Source organism: Lissotriton vulgaris, chromosome 5 (genome assembly GCF_964263255.1).
Source record: "Lissotriton vulgaris chromosome 5, aLisVul1.2, whole genome shotgun sequence".
NCBI lineage: Eukaryota > Metazoa > Chordata > Amphibia > Caudata > Salamandridae > Lissotriton > Lissotriton vulgaris.
The window spans coordinates 1747739087-1747762182 of record NC_141693.1 but is presented as its reverse complement, the minus strand read 5'-3'; the positions used below and the strand labels follow the sequence as shown (position 1 = coordinate 1747762182).

The following is a 23096-nucleotide window of genomic DNA, read 5'->3' as shown; positions in this document are numbered from 1 at the left end:
AAAGCCTTGGCCGCGTCCAAGGCGACTACGGCCAAAGGATTGGATCTCTGAATGGCCAGGTCGATGTTGCCTATTAACAATTGTGTCTGCTCTTGGATGTACCTTCCTGCAACAAACCCCTTCTGATCCGTATGTACCAACATCGGGACCAATTTTGCCAATATGCCCATAAAGATCCTATAATCGGCATTCAGCAGGGAGATTGGACGGTATGAATCCGCCTTTATAGGGTCTATACCTGATTTTAAAATCAGAACAATTGTTGCCTCCCTCCAAGACTCAGGGTCCCTACCAGTGGGGCAGTAAACCGAGTTAAAAGTAGTACCCATTACAGGGATCAACTCCTCTGCAAGAAGTTTAAACACTTCACTCAGAAGTGAATCCGTGCCTGCAGCTTTTTTGTTCTTAGATTTTTTAATTTGCTCAGTTATCTCCTCCAAAGTAAAAGGAGCATCTAGGTCGTTCCAACTTTCCTCCGACAGGGTGGGAAGATGTTTGATTGCATAACCATGACTGGATGGAACTCAGAGAAGGTGTCAGATCCTCTATGTAGAGATCAGAAAAAATGGGAGAGGAGACAGGATTGCATATCCTCGATCCTGCTTGATGTCTCCCCATTGTTATTTATTATCAGCTTAATTTCTTCTTAGAACATAATTTATAAAGAAACTTTTAATCAACACATGTTGTAGCAATGGTTATTGAGTAACTATGCTAATAAAAATAAACTTGAAACTTAATCATACTGCATGCTTCTCTCTATCTTGCTCCTAGAATATCTCAGTACCATAAACTTGAGTTGATGTCTAGCAGCAGGAGAGGTTACAAGTGCTGGAAATTAATCCTCCATACATAATCATTGGGTAACCATTGATGTCACAATGCCAGGACTTGTTCACGTGGCTTGGTTTGGCTTCTTTACATGTACATTCAAGATCTTCTGTATGATATCTAAGACCATGAATCATCTTCAGTATGATTTGAGTCCCCCTTCACAGTTTCACTCTATGAATCATCACATATGGAGTGGCGGCTGCTACCTGGAAGCAGAAGTGAGGCAGGGTGGGGGACTGGGAGGGGAAAATGGGTTAAAAAAATCACTTACCTCTAGACTGCCGCCTCTCCTACGTCCTCTTTATGGCTTCTTGGGGGAGACAGGAAGCAGGAAGCAGGAAGCATCTAGGCTCCTAGGATCCCTGTAGCCAATCACAACTCTGCAATGCAGCATTGTGATTGGTCTGAGCACCGTGTCAAACTGCAAAAAGCAGTGGGACGATGCTCCTCCGTCTTAGAGGAGGAGACGCCACTGCACATATGTAAAATACAGTGAGAGTAATAATCAAAATATGTCAGGTTTCTATGGCATACTCCTGAAAGAAAGTGAACATGTTTATAATAAAAACAGAAAATAGAAATATAAGTTGTAATGTTTCCTTATATAAGAATTATCCTGTGGATCAAAGGGATTTCTCAAGGTAGACTTGTTTGTCCTCCTCTAGCCATCCACTAATGGTCATAAAGGTTACTCCATTAGCCCTTTCATAGCTTGAGTGTGCGTTTTGTCAAGGAGTGATTAAAGCAGTTCCAATATCGATAGGATGCCGAGCCTAGGATGCCAAGGGGGCTACTTGATGCAACTGAGGCACATAGCCCACACTACCCTATGTTAAAATATTTGCTGGTTAACAAGCAGTAAAAATGGTAGCCTAGATTTCTAACCACTTCTGCACTACCTTGCTCCAACTTTAAAAATAATTCATGGGGGAGGTAGCCTATTCCGCTCTTTGAACCCCTTCCTCATGCGATTAAGTGTTAACGCGATTAAGTGTTAACGTTATACCCGTTAAGATTATTTTTGGATTGAAAACCCTATGTTTAAGTCGGTTCTTTTATGCGCTGTGAGATCATGCTGTGTCGACAGAAAACAAAAGATATGCAGATGTTACATAAGTTATTAAATAGGAGCCCTAAAAAGTGACTGCCTGTTGCTTCCACATTCACAAGCTAGTGCTTTTTCAGAAGTGGTGGTTTTATTGTAAACCACCACAGACAAACATGACAGTATCCTGTCTCCTCAGTGGTTTGCCTGTCGAACTAAAAAAAATTGTGAGGCTGCAAATAAAATATTTACTTTCTGAAACCTCCAAGCATTTAATCAGGCCCGGGCATTCTCAATACATCTCTGTTTTTCTTAGTGAGTTTTCCTCTACCTCTTTATTTTTTTACCCATGTTTTTTATTGAACAAAGCAAAAAGGAGAACATTTTTCAAGCAATTATGTCATCAGGATATTGAACTAAAGATTATACATTTACTAAAGCAATTTTAAATTTGCTATAGAACAATACAAAATGCGAATATGGAAACATACAAAAACAAAAACTCTCTCAGCATTTCAATTAGTCAATTTCTGTGGCATAGATTAAAGGTTTAGAGCATTTTTGTCAAATCAGAGAGCCACATCATTGTCTGTACACCAGGCATTTTCCAGTCTGGCCTCTTGCGCTGATGGAAATAAATCCTTAACTCAGCTAATAGGATTTCACCGAGGAGGGGGGAATTCAATACTCTATATAAGCACATCTTCTTATTCAGAATGTAGCAAACGGTGTTTTTAAAGTCATGCAATGCATGTGAAGCGTGAATGGCACCTGCAGTCCAGGTATCAAAGAACGTGAAAGGCCTTGAAATGGTGTGAAACAGCCTGTATGAAATCTGCCCCAGTGGGAGGTAGGAGGCAGCACGCAAAACCTTTAGAGGTAGCACAATTACTACAGATACCAATACGTGACTATTCCAGAGAAACAATTCAGCCACCTTACCTTCTGCAGAATCAATCCCCATGGCTAATCTATCAACTGAGTCTCAGAGACCCACTTCAAGCAGCACTTAATGCCCTTCATTGACACTTTGTCAAACAATTCGTTATAATAGGCTGTGAACGATGGTCCAAGGAGCTTAATAAAGAACAGACCAAGGCATATACAAGATAGTATTACCAGATCTGTCCATGGACGAACCCTTCACTCTTCTCAATGTAAGTACACCTTTCAGCTGACCTTGCCGTAGCAGGTCACTGCTACTCATGGTGCTACATATGTCCCATAATACCCTGCCCTTGACTCTTTTCCAGGCAGGTCACTCCCCACGCTGCACAGCACCACCTGCTGTGCCCGTATCCCTGAGCTCTCTGCTGCCGCTACTGCTGTGAGTTCGGGGCCCTCTTCCCCCGCAGGCAACCACCTGCACCTCATCCCTGGTGGGCCAATGATGAGCCGTAGGTATCTGGGTACTCGCTCCGCCCCTTTTTCCTGTCTGCCTTCTGTTGTGATTTTGCATTCTGTTTTTTCTTGGATTCTGTTTTTATCCCTTGTTATTTCCTTTTGTGCTGTTATTTCCTTTTGTACTGTTATTTTGCCCTTCTGCCTTGTAATCTCTGCCCCTTCTGCTCTCCTGTTTCCCGCCGCTGCGTCCGCTGCGGCCCAGCCCCCCGCTCGCCTATTCCTCCCGCTCCTGCCTCCCAGCTGCTCCACCCAGCTGCTCCTCCCTCCCACCTTCCATTTATTGTGGCTGCCGCTGCGCGGTGAGGAGAGCGACCCTTGACCCTGTTCCAGGCTGGTAGCTCCCCACGCTGCACCTGTTGTGCCCGTGTCCCTGAGCTCGCTGCTGCTGCTACGAAGCCAGCACCCTCTACGCATTCAATGCCGACCAGTCACACACCTGCTTCAGGGCACCCTAAAGCGCACCCAAGGACCCTTCTCCTGCCGGAACTGCAGCTACACCAGCCTCCAAGCCACCACCACGCGCACTGGGGTAGGTCACAACAACCTCCGATGCATACTACTCAACACCCGCTCAAAACGCAAGCATACCATTGAACTCTGGGACCTACTTGACTCTTCCTCCCCCGACATTGCCTTCCTGATGGAGACCTGGATAAACCCCTCCTCGGTGCCCGACATCGCCAAAACCATTCCTGGCGGCTACAAGATCACCCGCAGGGACCGTACCAATGGATCAGAAGGAGGAATCGCCATGGTCCACAGAAACACCCTCAGAATCTCAACCAGCACCGACGACACCCTCAGTGCCACCAAAACCTGCACTTCCAGATCCACATCAACCTAAACACCACCCATACCCTTGTGTCCATGGACTACATCCTCCTACATCCTCCTCGGAGACCTGAACTTCCACTTCGAGAACATCAAAGTCAGCAACTCCACCACCCTGCTCAACAACCTCGGACTCAAACAGCTCATCACGACTCCCACCCACTCAGCCGGACACACGCTCAACCCCATCTTCTCCGCCAGCAACCACGTCACCTTCAGTCACACCACTGAACTCCACTGGACTGACCACTGCTGCATCCACTTCACCTTCGAGAAGCCCATCGCCTACCACCACACACAACGGGGCCCCCGCCACAGCTGGAGCAAAGTCACCAAATACCAGCTAAACATCACCCTCTCCCAAAACCCACCAACTCACACCACAGACATGACACTGCCGCCCGCAACCTCAGGCAATGGATCAACGACTGCGCCAACACTCTTGCCCCGATCAAGAAACCCTTTAACAGATGCACCAACAGAAAGGCCACCTGGTTCACCGCCAACCTTCAGGCATCCAAGCAGGCCTGCCGCAGGCTCGAGAAGAAGTGGCACCACGAACAGACACCGGACAGCAATGGAGCCTACAAGAGTACCATCTGCAGACATCACCAACTCATCCGAACTGCCAAAAGGACCTCCTTCAAAGACTGCATTGGCAATAATGCACACAACAGCAAAGAGCTCTTCAACATAGTGAAGGAACTCTCCAACCCCAGCTCCAACTCCAACGACATCCTGCCATCGCAAGACCTCTGCGAATCCCTAGCCACCTTCTTCCACTGTAAGATTGCAGACATCCATGACAGCTTCAACAACTAGGCCCCCCGACATATACGACACCTCAGACTCACCGCCTCCAGCCACACCGAACCCCTGCTTTCCTGGATCCACATCAACGATGACAACACCATCAAAATCATGAACACCATCCACTCCGGCTCACCATCAGACCCCTGCCCGCACCACATCTTCAACAAAGGAAGCTCCACCATCGCACCCCAACTCCGCAAGATCATCAGCAACTCATTCAAGACCGCCACCTTCCTGAAGAGCTGGAAGCACGCCGAGTTAAACGCCTTACTCAAGAAACCCAAGGCGGACCCCCAAGGACCTCAAGAACATTTGGTCCATCCCTACCCCCGTTCCCTGGCAAAAGTAATTGAGAAGATTGTCAAAAGGCCTCGAAGAGAACAACAACCTAGACCCGTCCCAATCTGGATTCCGCAGAAACCACAGCACCGAAACAGCCCTCATCGCTGCTACCAACGACATCAGGGCCCTGCTGGACAACGGAGAAACTGCGCCCTCATCTTCCTGGACCTTTCGGGCGCCTTCGACAGCGTCTGCCACCACACCCTGTGCATACGCCTCTGCAACGCAGGGATCCATGACAAAGCCCTGGACTGGACCACCTCCTTCCTTACCTGCAGAACCCAGAATGTCCGCCTCCCTCCATTCCGATCTAAAGACACAAAGATCATCAGCGGTGTACCCCAAGTATCGTCCCTCGGTCGCAAACTCTTCAACGTCTACATGGCACCGCTCGTCAAGTTCGTCCGATTACATGACCTCAACATCATCTTATACGCCAATGACACCCAGCTGATCCTCTCCCTCACCAAGGCCCCCACCACCACCAAAACTAACCTCCATGAAGGTATGAAGGCCATCACCGAACGGAACTGAACTCGTACAAGACGGAGGTCCTCATCATCGGATCCACCCTCTCCGCCTGGGACGACTCATGGTGGCCAGCCGCACTGGGAGCTGCACTGACCATGCACGCAACCTGGGGGTCATCCTGGACTCATCACTGTGAATGACCCAGCAAGTCAACACCGTCTCCTTCTCCTGCTTCAACACCCTCTGCAAGATATACAGATAGATCCCCACCAGAACCAGAAGGAAGGTCACCCAGGCCCTCGTCAGCAGCAGGCAGGACTACGGCAGCACCCTCTATGCGGGAACCTCAGCCAAACTCCAGAAATGACTACAACGCATACAGAACGCCTCTGCACACCCCATCCCCGACATCCCCAGCCACAGCCACATCACAGCCCACCTGAAAGGCCAGCACTGGCTCCCCGTCAACAAGAGGATCACCTTCGAAGCTCCTCACCCACACTCACAAAGCACTCCACAACGCCGGACCAGCGTACCTCAACGAACGACTCACCTTCTACACCCGAACCGCCACCTTCGCTCCGCTGACCTCGCCACCATCCCCTGCATTCGACGAGCGACCACCGGCGGCAGATCATTCTCCCACCTCGCTGCCAAGACTTGAAACACCCTTCCCTTCCGCCTATGACAGACCCAGGACCTGCTGACCTACAGAACACTTCTCAAGACATGGCTGTTCCAGCAGTAGCAGCAGCCCCCCGCCTCCCATGGCCTTGAGACCCTCACGAGTGAGTAGTGCGCTCTACCAATGGATTGACTGATTGATGCTGCACCAAAATCTATCATACTCTACAGTGCCTTACCATATGATGCTATACCTTGGCGGTGTTCCACTTAAGTTTTGACTTAAAATTATTGTGATTACAAAAGTATTGTGGACCAAAATAACAAAGATAAATATATGATTTTTAAGTATTTCACTATTATATTAAATGTTGAAACAAGTGTTTACTGTAATATCAATTTTTATCATTATTATGGTGGTTTAGGTTTAAATCATGTTTATTATAGTTTTGATAGGAGTATAAAACACTCAATGCAGGCATTCCCACCAGAATAAAAATTCTCCCTTCTCCCACCTGTACTCAATTACCCCCCTCCCCATTTCCCATATACTGTACTAAGTGAAACAATTCCTGCTAGGGAAGTGTGCTAAACCTGAGCATCTTAAAATCCGTTCTTGGGAAACAAGTTCTATCCTTGGTATGCGCTCATGGTAGTCCCAGCACTCTTAACCTTGTTGGTCAGGTGGTTCCTGTAAAATCACTACTAAGCTAGTCTACTACTGTAGTCCAAAGATTTTTATAAATGCAATCCCGAACCAGGTTATTGTATGCTAATTTGTGGTGCCCTATCAAGGCCCAAAGCCTCAGAATTCACTGAGCATGGTTGGCACCTAATATTGTTTGTTTGGCTGCTTTCAATACAAGCAATATTGTCTTACATCTTCTGGATTGTAGTGGGCATAGAGCTGGGGCGGTCAGCCTACAATAATGATCTCAGGGAATTTGCCAAGGTCAGTCCCCATTATTTTTTGTATTCTTCGATAATATATGATGAATATTTCTCTAACAATGGGCATCTCCAGAGTATGTGTAGAAGTGTTCTTCTTTCCCCCAAACCCTCTCCGACACTCATAACTTCTTATCAGATTAATAGTGTGCAATCTTGCTGGAGTATTGTACCATCAGTAGAGTACTTTGTAAATGGTCTCATTGCTTCTCATCAAATGTAAAACCCAGTTCTATTTTTTTATTTGAATTGTAGCAGAAAATAACGTTTACGGTTAGTGGGGTATGTATTGTGAATGGGTTATATACCAGAGACCAGATGTTGTGTGGATGATAGCCTTTGGAGAAACTTATCAAAGAGATCAGGCTCTGTGTGGCCCCTTTCTTCACTACTGGTTGGGAGGCTAGTAACAGCGAATTGTTCTGACACTAGAGTTCCAAGTTTCATTGATATCTTCAGATAATCTAACTATGCTCTCATGAAAAGACTTCTGAGCCTGAAACATCCCACTGTCTTTCATTTTGAAAAAGTGTTGCTGTCCAGCCCCGGGGAGGAATTTTTGTTACCAAACAGCATTAAAGGAGATGGGTAGTTAGCTATGACTTCAGTTGAGCGCGACTACACACCCTTGAGAGTCTCAAGGTGCTAGGGGGAGCGCAGGGTCCTGTGCATCAAAGAGGAGGTCTATCGAAGAGCCATGTCTTGAGGTCCCTCGTGAAGTTGGGGAGTAATGTTGTCTGTCTGAGGTGGAGCGGGAGGGCGTTCCAGGCTCTGGCCATGAGGAAGAAAAGGGAGCGGCCTCCCGATCTGGACTTCCTGGTGCGAGGGACCATGGTGTGGGAAAGCTGGGCTGATCGTAGGGTCCTTTGGGGTGCGTGGAATGTGAGTTGGCTATTCAGGTATGCTGTTCCAGTGTTTTGGAGGGCTTTGTGTGCGTGGGTGAGAATCTTGAAGGTGGTTCTTGTCTCGATGGGGAGCCAGTGTAGTGTGAGTAGGTGCTGGGTGATGTGGCAGTGTCATTGCAGGTTGAGTAGTAATCTGGCGGCAGCGTTTTGGATGTTTTTAAGTTTATGTGTGAGGTTTTTGTTGATTCTGGCATAGAGTGGGTTTGCTTGCCCTAGTCAAGTCTGCTGGTGATGAGGGCATGTGTGACGGTCTTTCTGTGTTCGAGGAAGATTCATTTGAAGGTCTTGCGTAGGAGGCGGAGGGTGTGGAAGCTGGGGGATGCAACAGAGTTGGTCTGGCAGTCTTTTTTGAGATCGGAGTCCAGGATGATTCCGAGGTTGCATGCATTGTCCATGGGGGTGGGCGGGCTTCCGAGGGTGGGGGGCCACCATGTGTCGTTTGTAGGCACTGGGGTGTGGGCCCTTGATGAGTACTTCTGTTTTGTCCGTGTTGAGTTGTAAACAGCTGCTCTTCATCCATTTGGCGACCGTTTCCATGCCTTCTTGAAAGTTGTGTTTGGCTGCGTCAGGTTAGTTGGATAGGGAGAGGAAGAGTTGAGTGTCGTCTGCGTATGAAACAATGTTGAGTCTGTGGGTTCTGACGATGGGGGCAAGCGGAGCCATGTAGATGTTGAACAACGTAAGGGTTGAGGGAGGATCCTTGGGGGACTCCGGAGGTGGTCGGTTTGGGGTCCGAGAGGAAGGGAGGGAGTCTGACCCGCTGGATTCTGCCGGAGTGGAATGAGCGGATCCAGTTGAGGGTCTTGTCCCGGATCCCTGTGCCATGAAGACTGCGTGTTTAGATGCGATGAGAGACTGTGTCGAAGGCCGCTGAAAGGTGAGGAGTATGAGGGCTACTGTCTCTCATCTGTCCAGGAGGGAGCGAATGTTATGTTATGTTATGTTATATTAAATTTGTAGAGCTCACGGCTACTTGGAAGTGTCCCGGCGCTAGCTTCCGAAATAAGGAAGTGCCCACTCAACTGATTAAAAAAGCAGTGTTTTAAGTTCTTCCTGAGCAGCAATTGTGCTCTTGAATGCTCCGTAGGGCTAAAGGCAACAAGTTCCAGGCCAGACCAGCCCTGCGCACAAAGGAATTGCTACCCAGGCGCTGGCACTTGAAGTTCGGGGTCTGCATCAGCAATTGAGCAGAGGACCGAAGCTGTCTAACTGGCACATAGAAGACGAATCTCTTCTGCAGGTAAACAGGTCCGGTGCCATACAGGGCCCGATGCGCTATGGTCAACATTTTAAATTTCAGGCGCGATTCCACTGGGAGCCAGTGCAGGGTCCACAAATGTGACAGGACACTGTCCCTCAGAGACAAGCCCACGAGAAGTCTAACCGCAGAGTTTTGGACCACTTGTCATTTTTTTACCAGGGACCCCGGACAACCGATCAAAAGGGCATTGGCGTAGTCCAGGCGGGACAGAATTAACACATGAACCACTGTTTCTCTGGAAGTGCTAGGCAGGAAAGAGAGAGGCTTCCTCAAACTCTTGAGTATGCCAAAGCAGGTTCTGGACATCATCTGTTGTGGCGGTTTCCATGGTGTTGTTCTTTCTGTAGCTCTTCGATGAAGGTGGCAAGTTGGTTGTTGATGGCTTTCTTGATGACTTTCGCTGGGAACGGGAGCAGGGAGATGGGTCTGTAGTTCTTGAGGTCAGTGGGGTCCACCAAGGGTTTCTTCAGGAGAGGGTTGATCTCAGCGTGCTTCCAGTAGTAGGGGAAGGAGGCGATCACTAGGGAGCAGTTGATGGTGTGGCGAAGCATGGGGGCAATGGTGTCGGTGACTCTGTTGAAGATGTGGTGGGGGCAGGCGTCCGTGGGAGCCCCGGAGTGGATTGACTTCATCATCTTCAGTGTGTCTTCTGTGGTCCAGCTGTATCCAGCTGTCAAATGTTGGCTTCAAGGTGTCGGGGTGGTTGGTGAGGGTTCTGTGTGTTGACTGACTTCATCGAAATTGTCGTAAATGTTCTTGAATTTATGGTGGAAGAAGGTGGTGAGTTTGTCGCAGAGGTCTTGTGAGGGAGGGACGTCTGTAGACTCGCTGATGGGTTGGGTAAACTCCTTTATGATGCTGAAGAGCTCTTTGCTGTTGTACGTGTGTGTGGAGATTCTGTCTTGGGCCACTTTCTTTCTTGTATTTCTGATGAGTTGGTGGTGGGCATTGGTGGCGGCTCTGAAGTTGATGTGGGCTTCTGTAGATATAGAGTTACTCCAGGCCTTTTGTAAATCGATTTTGGCCACTATAGGTGTGGCAGGGTATACTCAGACATGAGTCCCTTTCTCACTGCTCCATCAGGATTCAAGCAAGCCGGGCCGAAGAGGCTGAAATGCCAGAAACCGGTCCCCGGTAGCTTGTCTCCTTTCTGGTAAAGAATTGGCTTGGTAGTTTAGTCTGCCCTGTTCCCATGATGCACTGGGCCAGGGACAGACTGATTTGCATATAGCCAGATTCTGAGCTGGGATGGGGCAGTGAGATAAATAACGGTGATGGATCAAGCCCTGATCTTTGGACTGGGTAAGAGTGGTCTGCTCAATTCAGACACTCTGTTCATCACCACCCCCCTTTTGTAAATCGATTTTGGCCACTATAGGTGTGGCAGGGTATACTCAGACATGAGTCCCTTTCTCACTGCTCCATCAGGATTCAAGCAAGCCGGGCCGAAGAGGCTGAAATGCCAGAAACCGGTCCCCGGTAGCTTGTCTCCTTTCTGGTAAAGAATTGGCTTGGTAGTTTAGTCTGCCCTGTTCCCATGATGCACTGGGCCAGGGACAGACTGATTTGCATATAGCCAGATTCTGAGCTGGGATGGGGCAGTGAGATAAATAACGGTGATGGATCAAGCCCTGATCTTTGGACTGGGTAAGAGTGGTCTGCTCAATTCAGACACTCTGTTCATCACCACCCCCCTTTTGTAAATCGGTTTTAGAGGCGGCGGCATTTGTGTCTGGACTCTTCAAGTTCGGTGGTGAACCAGCTAGCTTTCCTGACGTGTGCGTTGTTGTTCTTCTTGAGGGGGGCGATTGTGTTGGTGCAGTCGGATATCCATCAGTGCAAGGTTCGGGCTGCGGTGTTGGGGTCATCGTACTCTGTGATGGTTGGGGTGGAGTTGCCGAGTGAGGTGGTGAGCTGATCGTTGGTGATTTGAGTCCAATTTCTGCATGGGAACAGGTGTTGGGTTCTGTGGTTGGTGGGTGTTTTGAAGGTGAAATAGATGCAGTGATGGTCTCTCCAGGGGAGTTTGGTTGTGTGGCTGAAAGTGATGGACTTTCCTGTGGTGAAGATGGGGTCAAGGGTGTCTACGTGGGCTCAGTCACGATCTGGGGAAGTCCTATGTTGTGGAGGCTGTCCAGGAGGGATGTGGTGTTGGGGTCTTGTTGGTTGCTGAGGTGCAAGTTGAAGTCTCCCAGCAAGGTATAGTTGGTGGATGAGATAGCCTGCGGGGTAATTCTGTCCATGATGGAGTTGGTGAATGGTCCACGGAGTCCAGGGGTCAGTAGAGGAGGGTTCCCCGGAGGGTGTGGAAGGGCTGGCCTGTTTCTTGAAGTGTAGGTGTTCCATCAGGTCTGTGGGCTTGTCAGAAAGTGTGCTCAGTCGGAGGGTGGATTTGTGGACAATGGGGATTCCCCCCATGGCCGGTGGGGCAATCCTTCTGGGAGATCTTGTATCCTTAGGGAATGGCGATGGTGTTGTCAGGTCCTGAGGTGGTGTAAGTACAGGTTTCAGTGAGATATGCAACGTTCAGGGTGGTGCTGTCGAGGAGGTCCCAGATTTCGATGCCATGTTTATGGAGGGATCGGACGTTGACGAGGATGTATTGCAGGGTCTTTGGTGTGGTCGCGATGTTGCGGGCGGGTTGTGCTGGATCCTTGGTCTTAACAGTGCTGCAGGAGTGGCAGCAGCGGTGACAGCTGAAGGGTCCATGGGTTTCAGCTGGTGATGCTAGCTTGCAGTTGTTGTTGCGACCTGGATTGAGTGCATAGAGTGCCGCTTGGTTGCAGGGTTGGCTGTTCGGAGGTCCAGGGTTCCTGGCACTGGTCGCGTTCAGGTCGTGGATGGGCGCAAAAGGGCTTGCCTTTGGCACGCCCGCTGCATGCCCAAATGCAGCCAATGTTAAGTGGGGGTCGGGGAGGGCTGGACAGCTGGGAGGCAGAAAGCCGGGAGGGGAAATTGTCTTGGGCTGTTCGCACTGGAGGGAGGGGCCGCGGTGTCGAAAAGCGGGAGAGAGGTGCACAGAATAAAGAGTATAGTGAAAACAGAGTAAAAGTGAAAAGGAGGATGGAAAGTGATAGAAGAGGGTGACAGTTAAAGGGTGAAAAACGAAGATGAAAGGAAAAGGCAAGCAGGGAAATGGAGCAAGAGAAAGACTGAGGGGTTCACTGGATCACCAGGGATGAGGTGCAGGTATAGCCTGCGGGTGGAGGAGGGCCTCCAACACCAACACTTGAGAGTGCAGGGCCTCAGGAGGGCCTCACTTGATGGTGGAGCTGTGAGGGTGGGAGCGCAATTTCCCTGACAATAAGTCAGTGGTCCTGCTCCCATGACACCATGAAAGCCATATAGCTGCATTTAAAGCATAACATATACCATGGGTGCACTTTTTAGTCTTTCTTTAATAATTTGGCCCCTAATTTGGTCTGGCGTTGACCGTGATCTTTTGTGTTCATTAAAATTCTGTCTTTCTCTCTCTGTATCTGGCTTCACTGTGAGTGACAGGATTCTGCTCTTTCACCAGGGGCATATTGGCACACAAAGTAGGTTTGTTCAGTGCCAGTAACTACTGTGGCTGTGTGCATTTTTGAGACCCAAAACTATTTTTGCTTTTTCCAATGTTTGTTATAAGTGTGAGGACTCCGCAGCTCCCACACCAATAAGGTTTTACAAAAACCGTGCCAAAAGAAATCACACATTGACAAAACTCAAAGCAGACCACCAACTTCAGACCTACTGGCTTTGCCAATGCTTGTTTATGTTTGTTTCTCGTAATCTTATTGAAACTGTTACACTGATTTTCCATTATGAATATTTTTCGAAAATACTAGGATGCATCAACACATGTTACTAAATGATGCTGCAAAGAAATGATACCTGACATTTTACAGTAGTTTAGAAAAAAAATAAAATTTCTGCTTTAATTTTTTATGAAAATCTTATTTTGAAAGCAAAGAATCATCAATCAGACATGGTGGTCTACTGAGCCCAGCAGGCCACCATCCCTGGGAGGGCCAGTAATTCCCAATAGGTTTGCAAATTGCGAGAGGCTCATTAATATTAATGAGCCCCGCAATTTGAGACCCCATTGTGAATCGCAAACAGTGTTAAACATACTGTTGTACATTTTGTTTTGCGTCTCGCAATTTGTGACTCGGAATTAGTCGCAAATTGCGAGGCAAAAAAATAAAATGGTCCTACATCTGGCCACAGAACTCCAGGGTCAGAAAATGTATTGTTTCAAAGTACAAAGAATCATTTCCTAACTTTGCCACAAACATGTCTTCACAAATTTGCTACAATCCAGCATTAGTGGCAGGTTTTATTTGGCATAGTTTGAGGTTATCTTTATAACCCAGAATAGATTAGGCCCACTTAGACAATATCGGCTACATCTAAAATAGCCAGTCAAACTTATATATGTTTCATTTTCAAAGCTAATGTTCCCATTTTGATCCTTATTTTAAAACATCTTCAAAAGAAATCAGTAACAATGCTGTGTTGGAAGTGGCAATCTTTTGTGTGGTGTGCCACCAGATGTTTTGGCTTGACTGTTTTTGCTAGCAGTAGAACTCTGTGAATGTTACATCTGCTAACCAGGGATAAAGTGCCTGTGCTCCCCTTTCAACATGATGACATTGACATACCCCCTAATTGGCATATATAGCTTACCTTCAAGTTCCTACTGCGTGGTACCCAAAGTGTACTCAAGGCCAGCATGTTAAATGTCACTAGTGGACTGCAACACATATTGACAATGCAAACATGACTGCAGGCCTGCCATGTGTTGCATCACTGTGCAGGTTTAAAATGCAATTTCAAACAGCCAAAATCACCCCTTTTGACAAACCCAAACCTTCTTTTCAAATATTAATAAGTCAACCCCTACGCAGGCTTTACTTCCCATAAGGCAGGGTGCATGGTATTTAAGAGTAGGACATGTAAAGGTTTAATTTTAAACATGTTATTACAGTAAAAAAGCCTTAAAAGCCATTTTCCCAGTAGCAGGGTCAGCTATTCCAATGGAAAGCATTGGGATACAGTATTAATTTTAATAATGGTAACTCCTCCTAAGAAACAGCTACAACGTAAATTCTTGGACTTCCCAAAAAGTTTATTACAAGCCCAATTCATTGGTAAAGTCGGATTTGTAATACATAATTTAGTACAGGTACTTTTAGAAAGGGACCTGTTACCTGCCTAATGCCTCTAGAGGCCCATTTGCATGATCTGCAACTGTCATCCAGGAGTTATCAACTTGCTCTAGGAGGTGAACCAATGGCCTTGGGTATCTGTTTCTCTTGCAGGCTGACCATCTGGTCTGTGCACAGGAACGTACCTTCAAAGGAACTGTTCTGTCACAAGCCGATGTGGGTAATGGAAGAGGAGCTGCCCCCAGAACTGGTTTAAAGTGACCGGAGGGGAGGGGTTATGCATTTCCCTGGCCACACCAATAGGGTGTAAATGAAAGCGCTGCACATGGGAAGAAAGGGTATACTATATTTGTTTTGGGCACAGAGAGGTACCTTGGTACTCATTGCACACAGGGAGTGCTGCAAAAGTGCATGCGTTTACCCGTTGGGTAGAGAGGGTCCAGCAGTCATCCCCACCCCCAGGCTGGTGTCAATAAATGTGACACCCACAGTACCTTCCTCAGAACATGTTATGACCCTTTTCCTGCATTTTGACCTGACTAGTTCCAAGTGCACCTGCCCTGGACCCTGCTGCTGGCCTCTTTTGGAGTGAGTCTTGACCCCCCAAGTGTTGTCCCCAAGGTCCTGGATCCTTGACTAATGTCAAAGTGTACTCCACCTAACAAATCTTGAATCCTGAGACTTAGATACCTTTTGCCAATTTTCAGCTTTGAGAACTAGTGGGGGACTGTGATCAACCTGTCAAGCCAATGTGATGGAAGTGCATTACCTCTGGGTAGAGACTTCTTAAGGCATGGTTAAAATGGGCTATGGCCCTAGCCTTTCAGGGCCCCCCTGATATTCTTCTCTGTTCTGCAAAGTCTTGCTCTTTTGAGCTTGAATAATTTTTCTAAAGATTGTTTGAAATACCATTTTTTAAAATTTATTTTTAGTATGGGTGATATGTGAAAGTCTGTTACAGAAAATTTGCTGAGAAATGCTGTATCTACGTTTTATACAACATCCATTAAACATTTTTTCTTTTAGATCAAAACAGACCTCACATATGAGAAATGGGAGGCTGTTATAGAGATTATCCGCATTAATATTAGTGAGCTGCTGTGTTACAATATTGAAAACACACGTCACTATCCTTGAATATTGGATGTAAACACATTTAGAATTTAGACGAGTGCGCTGGCCAAAGAGGGCATGAACGAGCTAAAATTGAATCATAAATTTGAAACTGTCCCAAACAGGGGCCCTCAAAATACGTTTGGCCCAGGACCACAAATATCCTTAAAATGTCCCTGATGCTGAGCCAAAGATCCCTGTAGGTCCTGCTATGTTCTTTATGCAGCAGTAAATCCAATTCAGTAGGCTCTTGCAGAGACAGTGTCTGGCCTCGTGTAGCCCTCTTTGGCTAAAGCCTGCAACCTTTCCCATTGGAATAATCCAAGCTCCACAAAACTGACAAAGTCCAAAGGTAGAAATCTCTATCGGATGAAGGTGCAAATTGTATCCGGCTGGTGAAGGCACAAAATTCTAATTTCTTCACCCTCAGAGCTCAACAGATTTACCAAGATAGTATCCAGCAGGTATCCAACAGCATGAAGCCCACTTCAGCCACAGCCTGCATCTTACCCCACTGAGCATTTTAAAACTTTCCAACGGGTTAAGCCTGGTTTCTGTATACAACCCTTGTCCCATCTCAGTCGACCATGACGTGCCACTGCAGCTGACGCATAGTACCTTTTGTGCAGGTGCTGTTTTTACATTTAAACCTTTTAAAAATTCATAATTCCGTTTCGTTCTCATTTTATGTATTAAAACTTCTACTTTTCACTATTACTTTTTCGTAAATTGGTTTAGGATTTCGTTGTGTTGTGACTTTATTCCTATTTCAGTAATGCATAAATACTTACACATTGCCTCAAAGTTAAGCCTGCCTGCTCTGTGTATTAGCTACCACGGGGATGAGCTCAGGTTTTTAGTGACTTTAGTGGTTCATCCTGGCAAGAATTGCAATTATTGTTTGAGGTGGGTTCTCACCCCTCTCAATTAATATCCCAATATCTCACAAGCAGCAACAGTGTCATGACACTTTCATTAATTAGCTGCAGTGGATCGCTCTGAATGAACTGGATTTCAATCAGCACAAACCTATGAAGAAAACAGTTAGTTAGTTTCCCCTAGGTTTAATAGCTATGGTTGTTTATTGAAATTACCAATTGGATGCATAATTTACAGCTTTATGTTCATATAGTTTATTATTCCTGCAACAAGTCTTTGAATTCAGTGCTACCAGGTCTGGTGGAGTCGGGTATGATGAGGACATCTTTAAGAGCTAAGCTTAAGTATGGGTGCTGGTCATGATGGCTTTGTAAATGATGCAGCTTATTTTGAAGATGGTGTGGGCCAGCAAGGAGTGGGAATGGAGCTAGTATCAAGCATTCTTTGTATTTTTGCAGTGTGTTCCTTAAGGTGGACTTTGGTGTGAATCCAAGTGATTTGGCATTCTGTGAGAGTTGAGAGTTTGAAGTTTTCAAGGTTCATGTCATTGAACTTGCTGAAATGTTGCTGTGATATCACTTGCAACTTTGTCAATCCCTGCACGACACTCCGTTTGGGAGACAATCTGAAATACAGCAATACAACAACCCAATGCAATTACAGTCAGTGATATTTGTAATTCTTAGTAAATAAATGCATTGATTAGTGATGTTGAAAATGTGTGCCTGCCTCAGAATATACACGTCGTTAATGTTAAGAATGAATTGTAAGGGCAGTGTTTGCGCATTGGCTACATGTGTTATGGCACCTTTTGGTTCAGGTTCAGGTTCCTAATGTAGGTAAGGGGCGTTTACATTCCATAACCTATTATTGATGGAAACAGCATGCACAGTAATGTTTAAACGAGAGTTTACTCTAGTTCCAAGAACAATAACAACCAGATGTCAAGGTTTGTTGATGCACTTTTGACTTGTTATCTTTTGCTTTCTGACATACAATAATAATCAAGTTAGACAGTGGATGGACATTGGGGTGTCCCGTGATGCCAGCTTACAATGTAACTTCTCCTGTCTCTACCCAGGTGATGCGTGACCTGTTCAGTGCCATTGATGAAAACGCCAGGAAGAGTGAAGGAGGCGAAATCGTCTTCGATGAAATCCCTCTGTGTGAATGTGATTCTCACGTCAACGTTGGCTCTGATGCAGCGAAAACAAAACCTTCGGGCACAGGGCTCTTTCCCCCTGTCTTGCCCTTGCTCCAGGGACCACGTTCGAACATGAAGATGGGCAGACCCAGAAATCGAGGCAAGAAAAGGGCCAAGAACGTGCTCTCTTTGTAATGAATGAAGGAAAGCCTAGGACATTTGAAACTCCTCAAGCAGCACTGTAAAAGGAGTAATGCAAAACAATAAAAAAGCAACCACAAGGTATAATTATGTACATTCTATACCTTTAACCTGTGTACATACTCGATTCTGTAACAGTGAGTTTGCAATTATAAATGTCTTAACTCTATGGCGAAATTCTGCATGTTTTTTAATCCCCTACAATAAATATTTGCTATTTATGTTTCAGAGTCCATGCTATGTATGCTGAAATGCCATTCTGCAATGAAAACGGAGTAGTTCTGTTTGCCCGTTTTATTTTTCCTCGTCAACATCATGTCAGAGCTTGACCAGTTGGTGGTGTGTCCCACCTTTGGCTTCACTTTTGAGTATATGCGTGGTTTCTATAAACCCTTTGACTTATATACCTGCACATCCCACAAACCATCTGGCATCCCTGCCCACATAGGCCAACCCATGAAGATTACATACAAATTCAACTACCATTCTGCATGATCTGTATTGCTGCCTGGGAGGAAGATTACACATTTTCGATGATTGCCACCATGGTCCATGCAGCAAATCTGAAGTTATGTCCCCTATCTTCTTTACGTATCCATTCCATTCAATAACTTTATTTCGGTTCACAGAACCACAAAAGTGCACAACATCATATAACACGACTCAGTATAAGTAAAACTACACAGCTATAAAGTGCATTACCTAACTGAGCACACAAACTCTCCACCGAAGTCAATTCAGATGAAACTATATAAAATATATTACAAAAAATTCTATAAACTAGTTTAAATCTATTACCTCTGATAAAATAGAACACTTATTAACAACTACCCCCTTTAGACAAAATTACATGGGACAAAAACCTCCAAGAGATCCTACAGCCAAATCTAGAGGGGTCTGCTATGCCAACCATATTGTCCAAGGTCTGGGTCAATAGCGGCTCCAAGAGGGAGTGCTGCGTGGTGGTGGGGTGGAGAGGGGTAGGGTGGGGGTAGTAAACTACAGCATACACGCTGCATCGCCATTTGGCATTGCAGTAGCGGCAATGTAATTAGTTTTATTTATTACTTTCTTTACTTACCTCCGTTCGGCCGTATGCTGTCGTTTACCACCCCCCACCCTGGCCCTCCCCCACCCGCCGCACCACCCCCAGCACTTTCTCAAGGACCCGCTATTGGTCGGAGAATATTTAATAAAAGACTGTCATTGTCATGTTGCTATTTCCAAAGAGCATAGTGCTCGAATAAAATATTTTAAAATCACTAAGACCTTATAGTAGATATTTACATGCATTTTGCTCCAATGTGCCAGGTTGTGCTTGGAAGAGAGATTAGGGAGTTGCGTGATTGCTATCGACCATACATCACCTCATAATTCTTCAGAATGATCAGGTGCCACATGGTAAGGTCAGGCTTCATTCCTATCGAGGAAAGACAAGGCATCACAGAAACCTTTTCCTGATGCACCAAACTGAGAGCAAGTATTTAGAGACTGTGTAAGTATTAGGCTGGTGTGTGTCTGTTTTCAAAACCCTATCGGCCTCATGGCAACGTGATGTCCCTAGATTTCTGGAGAGCTGAGTCAACCATTTGGCCCTAGATTTCTTATAGGTTGACGCCGAAAAATGAGGCATATGCCTCCATTTCTTGTCCAAACCACAGGAAGATCAATTCAATACCTCACTCCTTCAATGGTTGGTAAATGTGCCCATGGGAAGAGTTCCGTGCCTAATCTGGATGTACAGCTTCCTCCCTCACTAGGGCCGGTTGCACCTCATCCAGGAAGTCCTCAAATCAATAGGTTTCTTTAATCCCTAGAAATATTATTGTTAGTGTTCCTGAGAGACTTTCCAGAAGGGATGTTGATTTAATCTCCTTATAACATCTCACCAACTCCCCTTGGACACTGCCGAGCAAGCCACTGCCGGATCATCCCGCAGGCTTGCTTTGTAATGTAATGTAATGTAATGTATAATGTAATGTATAGGCATTTATATAGCGCACTACTTACCCGGAGGGTCCCAAGGCGCTTCGACCGCTGCGAAACCCTTCCTGGCTTCCCTGAGAGATGGTCCCTTAATGGGTATCTCCAGGGTGAGACCAGGCATCCCCGGCGGTCTGGTGGGGCCGTTAGTGAAGATGAGGCAAGCTAATGCCCAGAGTTGCCGAGTGTGATCGCTGATCAGAGTGGGCACCGAGGCGAGAGAATTATCGAGTCCGCTGACCCTGGTCCAGAAACCTGCCGCGCCGGGATTCGAACCCTGGTCCCGGGCCGTCCTCTGCTCTCGGGTCTAATGGTTGTGATGGTTTCTCTAATATAGTGAAGCCATGCTGCTTGCCCACCCGTTGAAGTCCTGGGATCTCCACCAAAGCCAATCTATAAGAGGTGTGCAGATTTTGCTTTTGATTATTGTGTTGTGAAATGGCCTGTGGTTGCCATTATAGCAAAGGTCAACGCGAAACCTTTTATTTATCCATATAAAATATATTGTGCCACTTAGGGCCTGAATTTGGAGTTTGACAGACGGCACTGTGTCACAAACAAGAGGAATATCCATTCCATCTTCCTACAATTACATTAGGATATAATGCATTTGTAATAAGTCAAACTGAATATCTGTCACGTTTGTGATGGGCTATCTGTCTGGCAAATTCTGAATCAGGCTCTTGGACCGTGTCATCTGCATTGGACAAACCTTTGCAACAACTGCTACAGCATCAGTGTTCAAAATACCATTATGTCAGTGGCAGGCCATCCAAATTTCAATTTAATTGCAGGAATTGAAATAGTTTACATTCCAGTGTTGTCCTAGTTCTCGAGCCACTGAGACAACATGCTCAAAAACAGTCATCGATTCTGAATGGGTACACCTTAAATAATTCAAGTAAAGGCGGTCTCTTTATTATAACCATTTTCAAGGTCTTTTCCTCCAGGCAGTTTCCAATCCATGTATATCTTCCAGAGAGACAGTCTGAAGGATTACTGCATGTTGGACATTGAGACTTTTTACCACTGCTAGCCAGTGCTAGAATGCTTGTGCTCTCATAGTAAAATTGGCTTACACCCAGTAATGTGGTACTTCATGTACTCAGGACCTGTAAATTAAATGCTACTAATGCGCCAGCAGCATTTATAAAGCCACCCACTTAATTAGCCCTTCAAAACATATCTCAGGGATTTCATTTCAGGCTGTGGCAAGTTTTAAACTGCCAACAAGACCTGGAAAAATAAATATTCTGCCAGGCCTGGAACTCCCTTTTTAATACATATAAGCCACCGCTATAGTAGACTTTACACTGCCCCGAGGGCAGGGTGCATTTTGAATAAATGGTAGGACAAGTGTTTCTGAATTTTGCATGTCCCTGTAGTGAAAAACAAAAACAAATAGTTTTTCACTACAGTGAGGCCTACCTGTCCCATCCGATAACATTGGGTTACCCTATTACATTTAAACATTGCTAATTCTGATTGGGAACAGTTAAAATTACATGTTTGGTCTCAAAAGAATTGTGATTTCAAATCCTTTTTAATAATAAAGCTGGATTTTAAGTCAAAACTGTGAAAATGACACTTTTACAAAGTTTCTATTTTCTGGCCTTAACCATTTGGTTCCTGTAACCTGTGTCCTGGGTAACATGACCCTGAACAGTTGGCACTTGGCCTTTGTGTATTCTTATACACACATAGGACCTGTTCACACTGTAAATCTCATCCTCAGATCCTTACCAATCTATTATGTACCGTCTGTACATTATTGACCTGGGTCACCACTTTAAAGCTGCTTAATCTGTTTTCGATGTTACCTAGTACCTTCTCAAGCATGTATCTCGGAGTATGGTTTAAAGTCTGGAAATACTGTACCAATTTGGTTGTAAGTTTTCCTGTACTTAGAGTACTCAAGTGTTCTTGTATCCTGACTTTGACTCTCCGTGTCGAGAGACCAATATAATGAAGGTCACACAGACACGTGAGTCTGTAGATAATGTTTGCGTTGTTACAGTTACTGAACTTGTTCAGAAACCAGATTTTGTTGCCTACAAGGGAGGCACTTTTAACCGGCGCCGTGAGCTCACACACTGAACGACTACCACATGGGAAATGTACCTGTGGAACATTGGTCTTTTGTGGTTCTTGTTTCGGCCGCGTGCACATCACACACTTTATGGTGTTACTCGCGTGAGGCAGTACCATCCCTTTCACACATTTACTCTTTCTTAATCTCTTCTCACTCACTTGAAGTACATTCTTCGCATGAGGGGAGGGGATTGATTGGGGGCATCACCAGTTAGAATCAACGCAACAGTTAAAAATGTTAACTTTTCTTCACTTTTAAGTGGTGACCCAGATCCTTAAAGTACAGACGGTATAAGATTAACGGCTGTCCCAATGGACATCATAGTATCTGAGGATGAGATTCACTGTGTGAACAGGTCCTGTGTTGTGTATGAGTATATGAGTGGGGGATGACCTGTTTTCTACCCCTGTAGCTCCTTTGTGTGTAAGGCTTTGTGTATTCTTCCCAGACAGTGAGACAAAGGGGACTAGATATTGGCAGGATGGGCCACCCTACCATAATGGGTGGGCGGAACTGTATCCTGCCCCACTTAAATTTATAGGGCTTCCTCTACCACACTCAAAGAGGATCTTAACACCAGCCTTATGTCACCCTAGACCTCTTGGAGCATGGACATGGGAAGAAAGAAAATTTCCAGAACCGAAGGTGGATAGCCTAGAAGTTTCCCCCACTTCAAAGGCTGCTACCAGGTATAAATATTGGACCCACAGACGAATTCTTCAGTACACTCCTTGAAATGTGGACTACAGAAGAATAACTGCCTTGTCCTCCAGAGGACTACCCTACTTCTTGATGCCTGCCTCATTATTCACAGGACTGATGTGCTGCTTTCAGAGGACTGCCCTGCCTTATTCTTCAGAAGACTTGACTGCTCCTTGAGGCCTGCACTTGCCTCTACGTAGGAAGACTGGACCTGCTCCCTTCATCCCAAGCTAAACTGGGTGCCACTAAGGGTCAGTTGACTAGAGGGACACAGCAATTTCCAGAGGCCTCCCTCCAACTGCCCAGCTGACCTGATGCACCTGTTTGGACCTGCAACTGGACCTGCCTGATCCC

The 23096-nt window shown here is 46.1% G+C and overlaps 1 protein-coding gene across 1 annotated transcript in view; it reads left to right on the top strand.

Annotated features, from left to right (window-relative positions):
- The window catches only part of CFAP97D1 (CFAP97 domain containing 1), a 662361-nt gene extending 644210 nt beyond the window's left edge, over nt 1-18151 (top strand). Inside the window, exon 6 of the mRNA XM_086920478.1 lies at nt 17702-18151. Within this exon, the coding sequence (XP_086776604.1) occupies nt 17702-17959 (258 nt within the window). The 3' untranslated portion in view covers nt 17960-18151. The remainder of the gene's footprint in view (nt 1-17701) is intronic.
- Nucleotides 18152-23096: the final 4945 nt, after the last annotated feature.